Below are 11,438 nucleotides of genomic sequence, written 5' to 3'. Positions count from 1 at the left end.
TTTTTCCGACTGAACGGGAACGCAGCACACTGGCTGTGTTGGTTGAAGGTGATAAACCGCAAACCAGCTGATATGAGTCAGGAAGCTTATCTTAGCTACACGAAAACTCTCTTGACTCTTATGTAACGAAAACGAGAGCAATGATAAAAAACTTTTTGATAACTTGATAAATAAACACGTATTACACAACACGATATAGAGTAACACAAATTTATCACAGTCAGGATTAAGGCATATAAATCATAAAGGTTTTATTATTCAGAAAAGTGAGGAATCAAGCAACTCTCCAGACAAGCTTTTGTATTTTTATATCTATGTTGCAAAAAAATGTTTTTGTGTGGGTTTTTTAAACAGAGGTGCATGTAGAATAATAATGATGCAGATAGTGACAACTCAGATTACTGTGAAATCAACAGCCATTTGAAATACAGTGTTTAGGTATCTTTTTTTAAACATTAAAGCATCCAATTAATTCACACCGAAAAAGGCTGAACTACATCAAAGATACCCCACGCAGGGATAAAGTTAGTTTGGTTAATTTAAGTTAAAAGAGTATAAAACTACTTTGTAAAAAAGATCAAATTGACAATGCACATGTGATCCAAAATGATAAGAAAAACAGGAAAGTCACATGTTGTGATCCTTCCAGATACAATAGTCTGGGTGGTTTTGTAAGAGGGATCAGGTTACTAAAATATGTCTTATCTAGTTTTAATAAATTGCAGGCTTTACCTTTATAATGGTGAGAATGAGAGGAAAAGTGGGAATTCAAATAGAGCAGAGAGGCCATGGTAAAATCGGTGCCCTTTTATGCCCCACAACTGATTGTGTTTTCAGTTGTTCAATACCCCGAAAAATACAAAGAAGTTATTAAAATCAGCTGTGAGTAACTTTTGTTTCGTGTCGATATTGGCGCCCCTTGTGGACAAAGTGGGTACGTCTTATCTCTTTTGCTGATCTTGACCTGTACCTGTGTAAGTCTGATGTTTCCTGATGAAAAATCATATCCTGCTTATCTTAACAGTCAAATGGATCACCAAGTATGTAGAAAATGAATGGAAGGCTCTTTCTGCACTATGCTGTTAATCCACTTGTTCGACACGTACGCAGGGAATTCAGGCATTAAAAATTGCAACATCCAAATAATACAATCTTGTCACGGATGGTCTTGTTTGCTCTTGTAGGCCATAAAGAAGCATCAGTATTGATTTCAGTCAGTTTCACCACCAGCTTAAAACTCCCTACAGGAGCTTTAAGTATTTGAATCATTAAAATATGAAGGAAAATAGCTACAAAAAAAATAGCTAATAGATACAAAACAAAGGTACTCTATTAAACCAATCACCCTTATTTCACCATTGATGCTGTTTTCAATATTTTAAATGTGGAAATATGTTTTGTATGTGGATAAAAGCTATGTATTTCTATCAACACAAACCCCACAGCACAACAACAATGTGATTTTACAGAAGACACTGAAAAAAGGAATCATTATTGGGATATCTAAAAATACACTTATGTTTGCTGCTCATTTCCTTTCAGAGAGTCAAGGCACTCTTTATAATGAAATATGTGGATTGCAATAAATCAAGGGCCATTTTCTGGATTAGTCAATTTCTGTTTTTTTTTCTTCTGCAAAATCCAAAAAAGGCCTAGTTTAATAATATTACATGACTATTTAATAGAACAAGGGGGAAAAAGTAGAAACCGTTTGAACAGAATACGCCTCTGAGTTTATGTAAAAACATATAACACAGCACTGCAAGTTGCAACCTTCAAACAATGCAGCCAATAACAACTCACTGCTCAAAATCAGTCTGATTTATCTGGTGATCCAGTCTCATTAGAAACATCTCACTTGTTTAATATCTTCAGTATATCACATCGTATTGGATTCAGTTACCCAGCCTGTAAAGACCTGCAGTGCAAAGACAGAGTCAGGGGTGTGATCATATAATTGGACCATCATGTCCATCTTTTCAGTAATTGGACGGATGCATTCACCCATGGGAACAATTTTCACTAGAAGCGGGTATAAATAGAACTGTGTATTAACACAAGGGATTCAACGTTGAATCGCCGCTGGTGTGGGTTTCTATTTTTGGCTTTTGTTACTGTGGAAACCGCAGGGCTCTGCAGGCATCCACTATTTGCTGTTGCTATTTAGTGCCTCCGCTTCATGGATTCCATATTGGAATATTTGAAATGGGCAAAACACTGGTGGAAAGATTTGTTAATACACAGAGAGGTTATAATACGTAAACCCAGGCTGGCTGGCTGTTTTTGAAGATCATTTGAAACTGAATATATCTAACTTATTCCTCACATCAAAACTGAAGTGCTTGCACGAGCCCTGTGGGCGGAGTCTGTGGGTTCACCTGAGGACAGTCTACTTACGAAGAAGCTCCAGCTAATCATTTTCAGCAAGTTTTTCGTGTAACGTTATAGTAGACTGCTCAAAGAGGTTATTAATTAAACCTGTTTAAAAAATTTGCTGCGCATGCGCATCTAGCCAATCAACCAACGATTTAACGCACCAGTCACAACTCCCAACAGGCCAAAAATAAAACACACTCCAAACTAACTGATGCAAGCCGGGTCTAATGCTACATTGTTATCGAAACTACATTCACCTATTTTTCTTCAGCTCAAAATGTTTGTAAGCTGTGCGAAGCAGCGAGGCAGAGAGGTGGACTGGTCACGCTGGGAAAGATTGGACTGGTTTTTACGTGTGAGAGTGCCAGAAAAGAAGCAGGCCTACCTGAAGTGGCTTGTTGAAGACTACACCGGAAAACAAGAGCCCGTGGAAGCTGTTCAGAGAGGTGAGTACAACAACTGAGACGACCAACAACTAGGCCTACTGCGTTGCCTAGCAATGTGAAGTCTGTCAAAACTCTGCAGCTCTGCTTTGCTTTGTGTCTACAGAAGTTCATGCTTTTGAGTTGCGACCTTTCAATGTTTATTCTGCTGTAACATTGGCAGTGATTTATTTGTGTACCATAATATTGCTTTGTTGTGGTCATAGTTATTTGAATATAGCTGGCTAGGCCTAAAGTGTCCTTATTTCTGGGTGTAATTGTACCGAGGCCATACAGAGGAAGGCCTTTGTAGTTTTCTTAAATGATCAACACTGGTTGAAAACAGTGTCTTTTTGTCTTAAATATGGATTTTATTTTTTGTTAAAGGGAACATAAAGGCTCTTTAGCTTGATGTTTTTCTTCTGTTGTCAAATCAAATTCAATGCAATTTTAGCCTAAAGGTCCTGTAGACCTGTGAGTTTGTGTGGCTTTTTAGCTGTGAGAAATAAACCATACTGTCATCAGAAGTGAACTTTATGGTTCGAAGATAATGGGCCTTATGCACAAGCTTACTGATTAAAAGGTGCTTCTCTTTCGTCTTTTCGTCTTGACACATGATATCAACGGTTTCAGTCTCTGATGAGAAGTTGCCGCCATGTGAGATGTGAATATCTTTCGAAATAGCACAGTTCATGAAACACGAAGAAAGGGCAGAACAGATTTTGATGACATTTTGGGCACTATTAGTCTCTATTTGTTAATGTGGTTGTTATATAACAGATAAAACATGAAGAAATAGGATGTGTTTTTTTGCTAAGCATCATGTGATGACAGAACTAACAGATGAAAGGACCCAAGCAAACGTTATTTCCATTGAATATACAAACAGAATAAAAACAAGTGACATCTTTATGATATTGTCCCGTGTCACAAGTGTATCTGTTCTCTCTCGTGTCGATACATAATCCCCTCAGTCTTATATTGTGCCGTCTATGATCTCTGAGGATAAAGGCAACTACTTTTACCACCAAGTCTTTAGTTATAGTCTGTCGCCATGGCAACTACAGTGTAAATATCTCTGAAACGATGCCAGCATGCATTCTATTTTTAACTTCTACATTGCCTATTTAAGGTCATGCGTGATGAAAGCTCACATAATTACATATATGTGTGTTTTCTACGGTGTCTGCAATTGTCTGTTACAACTGTATGGTTCAAATAGGTCTACTGGAAAGATAAATGCTGCAATAGTTTTTGTATGCATTATGTTACCGGTCTGTTTCTTTTATATCACAAACCATAATATCCTTGTTTGTGTTTAAATTTAATATTGAAGACACTACCCCCCCCCCCCCCCCCACCAGAAACACTTATTAATTAAACTCACACTCAGCACATGACATTATGAGCAACCTATGTTGAACAAAAAACGTTGAGAGTTAAAGTTCGATTTTCACCTTAAAATCACAAAAGATTCATAGCTTTTATGGGTTTTGTTTTGTGTTACTTTTGCTAAAGAGTCATGTTATTTTTTCTGCCTTGCTTTTTGCTGTTCCTCAAAGATTGAACCTCCTTAAACATTTATAGCATCAGGTTTAATGTGGCTTTGGTACCTTTCCCCTCCTTGGCAGTGTGTTAGATATACTGCAGTGTTTCCCCTACCATTATATTGGGGAGGCGGCCCGCCCCCCCTGGAGGTTAAGTAAAAAAAATAAAAAATATTTAGATTTATTTTTGGGCTTTTTGTGCCTTTATTGTAGGGATAGGATAGTGGATCGAGTCGGAAATCAGGGAAATAAGTCATTTAAGGATACCCTAGGATAGGATAGAAAAGGACATCTGTCATTAAAAGTAACACATGAACACCAAGATTCCTTCAAGCATTTGCTCTTCCTGATAAATGCAGTCATAAACACAAGAATGTATGCATTTATAAAATAACTCGTAATCCTTCACTCTGTGATGTTTGCAATATTTCCTCTCCAGATTTAGATGTCTTCCTTTTTGCTCTTGTCCTCTTTTTATGACTCCTTTGACAACAGGTCTATTTTCTTCAATATCTCTCTGTATCAGGTTGTCCCTGTCTGTCATTTTCTCCTTGTCAAAGCACAGCTGCTGTTCCCTGCTAAAGACCATCCTCAAACTTTGGCTTTTACAGAGGAGCTTAATTTTTTAGAAGCCTTCCTCTAGCATTTTGCCAGATTTGCATTTTATTTTTTTCTCCTGCAGAATTGGCAGATGGGTTTTATTTAGAAGAGAAATACGCCTCCAGGCACAAGGTCCCTTTTTTCTCCGCATGATGCCATGTGCATCTTAAAAACGCTTTTGTACCATCTGCATATTCTCAGACAGCCTCACCAAACACAGAGAGGATGTCTTCTTGATTCCACGAGATGGACAAATGCTTTGTGTGGACTGTTTAAGATTAAAACATGTGGGTAATATGAGACAAGATGGCTTTTTTTTTCTTGAAAAGTAAGAGCTTTGAAAAAGAAAAAAGAATACTAAGAGCTGTTAGCCCCCTATCTCACACACACACATACAGGATTTGCAGGATTTCTTCTTATATTTAAGACCAAGCTGTCCTATTGAAAATAAAGCAACGAATGCAGACAGTATAGGCAATTGAACCTGTATAACATGACATAAAACTGGATTTTGTGGACAGTTAGTGACTTCTCTGTAATCATTTGAAAACCCATTTAATCTGTCCATGCCAGCTTCTAATTGAAACATATACCAGAGAGAGAGAAGAGCAAAAAATGAGCATAACCAAATCAATGGCCCTTCTCTCATGAGTCTAAATACTTCTCCTTAAGCTCAGGGCCGCTGGGGATTGATCGGCCTCCTCACTTTGTTCCAGGTCCTTGGGCTTCCAAAAGGCTGTGAATACAAGCTGTGTTGATTGATGGCAGCCTGTGAGGGCTTCAGGTACCTCTCTTTTCAGCTGAGATGTAATTGATTTATGGAGAGCTGGGTTGAATCACAACAGGGATGTAAGTGTGCTGATTTAGCCACTTAACACAGAAACAGGGCTGCTGCAGGCAGGTTGCTCTGTTTGAGAGGAACAAAAAGAACATACAGTAACACACCTGCAGTGTGTGTTTGTGTGTGCGTCTCATAGCTGCTGTAACGTGACGGTTCAATTCAGTTTTTATCTGATTCAACTGTTTGATCTCTTTTCCACTCCTCCCATGCTGGACTAGAAAGATGAATACTGGTATGACATAATTCATCAAACGAGAGATTGGATCATTACACTCAACATATTACCTCACTGACAGTCCAAGTTCTGGTATAAGTAACCATGGCAACCAGCATCACCTACAGTCGGTTTGCAAAAAGCATCAAGTGTAGCAACGCCGTTTGCATAGCCACTGTATACTGGCATCAGTTCTATCATGTGCAGAGAGACACAAACACCCGTTTGGGTCTCCGCACCTCATCAAAACATGAAGTCACATGAAGTCATAACCTGAAAAAACACATGAGCAGTTAATGTGCATCAATTTAACTGTCAGGCCAATGTAACTGTTGCAAGAGTCGCTCAGATGAAGGCCTATTTAAAAAAAAAAAAATAGCTTCTGACAGCATACTGTACTTTTATAGATCAGCTTACTTTTTCCCTGATAACACATCGATTAATGTTATTATTTGTAAGCTATGAAGCTGATCATAATTTACTTCGGGTGAATTTTTACAAGAGTTAAAATGTATTTTAACTACTGAAATTATGTCTTTAAAAAAACAAAACATTAACATTCCTTGTGAACATAATTGGGCATACTGTAAATGTAGGCACTTAATGTTTGGCAAATACCTCAATCAACAATATGCATTTGTAGCGTATGATAGAACCTAAAGCACTTCAGTTTTTACATTTTAAGAAGTTTCATAGTCAGTATTGACGTGCCATTTTACATGTTGTTGTGTTCTTAGTTTAACATGAATATTAAATACGTTATTAAAGTAATTTATCCAGCTTTTCAGACCACTGCCTTGAAAAGGTGTGTGTGTGTGTGTGTGTGTTTCTGTTTTAACCTCTGCTCTGACGTGTTTGCCCTGACCTCGGCTGCGCACTAGACAGTTTAAAAGTGTTCTCCCTCTGGTAGCTGCCCATGGTGCTGAACCCCCCCCCCCCCCCCCCCCCACCTTTTTAGATTGGTATCTGCGAGTCAGGACCTCACTTGTTGCACACACACACACAGCAGTGGTTAGACTGAACATTGGTGTTGAACTCACCATGATTCTTATTCAAATGAAATGTTTACACACAGCTTTTTATTGGTGACTGCTTTGCGCATGCGAAGAGGCAGGCTGCGACCACTTGCTGAGACGGATGACCGTGTGAGAGCATCAATCGCTCTCTATATACGCGCACGGCTGGATATGCGCGTTTTCACCTGAATGTGATTCCTGAACCCATTGACTCATTTTTTTTTTTTTTTTTGGCTCTTCGCTCTACACGTCTCTGTCGCTACTACGTTTTAACGCAACAGGCTGCAACACTAATGTGGTGTCCACACGCCGAGGAGCCAGTCGAACACACCTGTAACTGCGCCGCTCCGCTCCGCCGACTGTTTTCAAGCCGACAGCGAGGATGAAGAAGCAAAACATCCGGACCCTGTCGCTCATCCTCTGCATGTTCTCCTACCTGCTGGTCGGCGCCGCGGTGTTTGACGCGCTGGAGTCCGAGTCCGAGAACTCCCGTCGGCGCATCCTGGAGCAGAAGCGCAACGAGATGAAGAAGAAGTACCGCTTCTCCGAGGACGACTACCGCGAGATCGAGCGAGTGGTGTTACAAGCTGAGCCCCATCGCGCGGGGAGACAGTGGAAATTTGCCGGCTCTTTTTACTTTGCCATAACAGTCATCACCACCATTGGTAAGTTAATGTAATGTAATGCTTCTGAGGGATTTTTCAAAATATATTTTTCTTTTTAACCTGAATGCAACATGTAAGGCTTGTTTGTAATTATAGAATTAACCAGCATTGCTTCAGTATGCGTCACTGTGTCCCTCTGATTCATTCTCATCCGTCTGCATTAAGGTTATGGACATGCAGCACCAGGCACGGATGCAGGAAAAGTCTTCTGCATGTTCTATGCCGTGCTGGGTATCCCTCTGACTCTGGTCATGTTCCAGAGCCTGGGAGAACGGATGAACACGTTCGTTCGCTATCTACTCCATAAGATGAAGCAGTGCCTGGGCTTCAGACGCACAGAGGTGTCCATGGAGAACATGGTCCTGGTGGGCTTCCTGTCCTGCATCGGAACACTGTGTGTTGGTGCCGCAGCCTTCTCCCACTTCGAAAGATGGAGCTTCTTCCACGCTTACTATTACTGCTTCATCACGCTGACTACCATCGGCTTCGGGGACTTCGTGGCTCTGCAGAAGAAGGAGGACCTCCAAGAGAAAACGCCGTACGTGGCGTTCAGCTTCATGTACATCCTGGTGGGGCTGACTGTCATCGGGGCCTTTCTGAACTTGGTGGTGCTGCGCTTCCTCACCATGAACACCGAGGACGAGAGGAGAGACGCTCAAGAAAGGGCTTCGCTGAAGAGGGACAGAGGCCTCTTGGACGGGGCTCTACGCGTCGTAGGGGAGCAGAGCAGAGACAGGGAGAGGAACAGGAGCAATGTGGCGCACAGTCGCACTCGTAGCCACAGCACGCTATTCCTCCCAATCGAGGAGGGGACCAGCCGCACAAACCTCATCTCTTCCCCGGCGGAGGATCAGGAGAGGCAAAGAAGCCCCTGCAGACACAGGCTGCATTTACAGATCAAGACAGGACGACACAGGAGAGAGTCCAGCCTGAGCTCCCTCTGCTCCTGTGTGTGCTACCGTTTGGGCATGTGTGACAGTCCTTTTGTGTCCAACAGTGAACACCACGGCTGCCACATTAACTCTGTGTACTATAACTCAGTATCCTATAGGATCCAGGGCTGCTCACCTGGTTCCAGGGACAACACAGGACTGTCTTCCCCAGGAAGCACACTCTCACCTGGACATAGCTTCCTGGAGTTCCCTCGCTCAAGAAGAAAGTCAGTGTAGAGAGAACTATATTTGGAAAGAGCATTTGCACAGAATGTGAACAGTATTTTCAATGTGTTACATCTCTTTTTTTTTTTTCCTGCATGTCAAAAGAATCTGAATCTTTTTGTTTTTGTTTAGCCAGGATGATTTCTTCTCTTCTTTTACAACAACTTTAATTTTGTTCTGCTGTTTTTTTTTTCTCTCGCATGTAAGCCAAAGTGCAGTGCATGCTGAAGAGAATGTAAAGCACACAATGTGAATGCATGAGTGCCGTGAAAAGATGTCAACAGTCTGGCTTTTCATCTCCGATCTTTCCAGAAGTATTTTGGATATAGTGCTTATCGATGATTGTATACCTGTTCAGTGAATGTATGTCAAGAATCCAAGTGGCTCCTGCTTTAGACAGAAACTTTTTCATGCCATAGCTAGAAGATGTCATTACACTTTTGTATTTAAAAAAAAAAAAAGCCTTAAAGAACTTTTACCAAGCACAGAATAGATTTGGCTTCTTAGCGCATTGAATTGAATAACTCCTGTTATTACTTAGATCTATACAAACTTTTTTCTGTGCATTGCACTCTAATACAAAGAGATTATGATTGTTACATGACTGATGGATGTAGCACACAACATACTGTATATGTAGCAGGTTACTTGTACACTTCTAACAAACCTGGGAAATATTCACTTTTTAGCCAGGAAGGTGTTGTTTCCATGTAGACTTGGTTTCAATTCAGATTTGATGTGAACCTCTTACAGTGTTGTTTTATTAAACCAAAGGAAAGGAGCATTTTTTTGTGTGACTGTTTTTATTTGATCAGAGCTTGTTTATATTTATAATTTACACTTTTCAAACGTGTTCTTCTGTTTATCTTGTGTTTTTCCCCTTCAGGACCCTCACTGTAGTTGTATAGAGGTAATCATCTTGTCCAAGTTATATTCAAAAATCACTTTTAGTGATAATAGAACAGGAATTATGCTGACTTCCTTATGATACAACACAAAGTAGTGACCAGGTGATTTGTATTTCTTATTAGACTGTTTCTAATGCATTCAATCTCTTTTATAGAAGTGGTTTTTTTTAGACATCTAGGTTACCTACTGAACTTTTCTTTGTATCAACATCATTTCTTAAATTGAGTTAAGACTCCATTCAGGCTCAAATATTTTTAAACCAATTTAACCAACTTTAAACAACATTGCTGACTCTGAAAAATGGTGTTCCTTGACTTTCTAGGATACTGGACTTAAGTTCAACTTGAAATACTTGTACCATACTTTGTCATTTCTTAATATGTTTTTTATGTTAGCCTAATTAAGATTCAGAGAGATATCTTACTATGTGATTCTCTGCATTTTTCTGACTGCCTTTCTTAACTTCATAGCCTCAGTTTTTTGTTGTAAATATATTTTTTGGGCCATTTTTGCCTTTCTTGGATAGGGCAACTGAAGAGAGACAGGAAACGTTGGGAGGAGAGAGTGGGGGATGACATGCAGCAAAGGGCCGAGTTCAGATTTTGGACCCACAGCCGCAGCAACAAGAACTAAAAACTCTGTCCATGGTGTACGTGACTTAACCACTAGGCTACCGGTGCCCCTGTCACTCAGATTTCTACGTAAAAACATGCTAATTTTATACATTTCCACATGTATCCACAAGTGTAATTTAATTCAGAATCAGTACAGCAGTTTTTTAACATTTATTTTTGGGCCTTTAATGGAGAGATAAGATAGTGGATAGAGTCGGAAATCAGGGAGAGAGAGAGAGTGAGGAATGACATGTGGGAAAGGAGCGCCCCGATATGACATTATCAATAATACACTCACAGGGGGCGTTTTTCAGACTGATTTGAATGACTGTATTTTACTTTGAGTACATTTTGCTAGTAATACGAAAACTTAAACATGACAGCTTAAATTTCACCAGAGGAATTTCTCTCACATTGCTGAATTGGACTTAATGCAGCATTTCTACTAAATAAATGACAGTATTTGCTCCACCATTAGTGAATGATTTATTCAGGAAGTTCTTGTTTTCCTCTCTCTACTCTGAAACTCTCACAAATGTCCTGTCTGTATGAGCAACGACGGTCACAATATAAAGGCCTTAAAAAAAGAAAACTCCTCAAGGGCAGCATCCAGTATTTGAAATGTCAAACGCCACCTTTTGCCATGAGATAAAATCACATCATGTGTAATCACAGCTGCACATTGACTCAATTTTCTATTTTTCAATCTGTTTTCAGTCTGAAAGGAGGAAGAGAAATCAAAGTGTTCCCCAAGCATACATTTCAGCCATCTGTTGATCTGCTGGAAAAAGATACTACTTTACATATACATGTAAAGGTGATTGGGTGATAGAAACTGAAATGGTGATTGGTTATGAAATGCCATCTGCTCGTACTCCTCAGGGGTAGAAAAAGAGACCTTTACTCTTCAGACTTACATTTTATATCACACTGATCGGTTTCTTACTGTGTGCAACAAGTGAGGTTCCACTTTGTCCACTTCCAGACTTACCGGGTTTTCATCATTCTGTGAAATATAATGATAGAGGAGAATGTATGATAGCTTTGACAAGGAGGCCCTCTAAAGGGAAATAAAGG

At 40.0% G+C, this 11,438-nt stretch overlaps 1 protein-coding gene across 1 annotated transcript; it reads left to right on the top strand.

Moving 5' to 3' along the window:
- Nucleotides 1–7,020: 7,020 nt before the first annotated feature.
- Nucleotides 7,021–9,622, top strand: LOC132989623 (potassium channel subfamily K member 15-like). The gene is made up of 2 exons (XM_061057336.1): nucleotides 7,021–7,681; nucleotides 7,847–9,622. Exons 1-2 carry the CDS (start codon nucleotides 7,399–7,401, stop codon nucleotides 8,848–8,850), a joined length of 1,287 nt encoding a protein of 428 aa, XP_060913319.1. The 5' UTR covers nucleotides 7,021–7,398; the 3' UTR covers nucleotides 8,851–9,622.
- The last annotated feature ends 1,816 nt before the right edge of the window (nucleotides 9,623–11,438 follow it).

This window comes from Labrus mixtus, chromosome 15 (genome assembly GCF_963584025.1).
Source record: "Labrus mixtus chromosome 15, fLabMix1.1, whole genome shotgun sequence".
Classification (NCBI taxonomy): domain Eukaryota; kingdom Metazoa; phylum Chordata; class Actinopteri; order Labriformes; family Labridae; genus Labrus; species Labrus mixtus.
The sequence above is the reverse complement of the archived record's forward strand: the minus strand, read 5'-3'. Positions and strand labels throughout refer to the sequence as shown.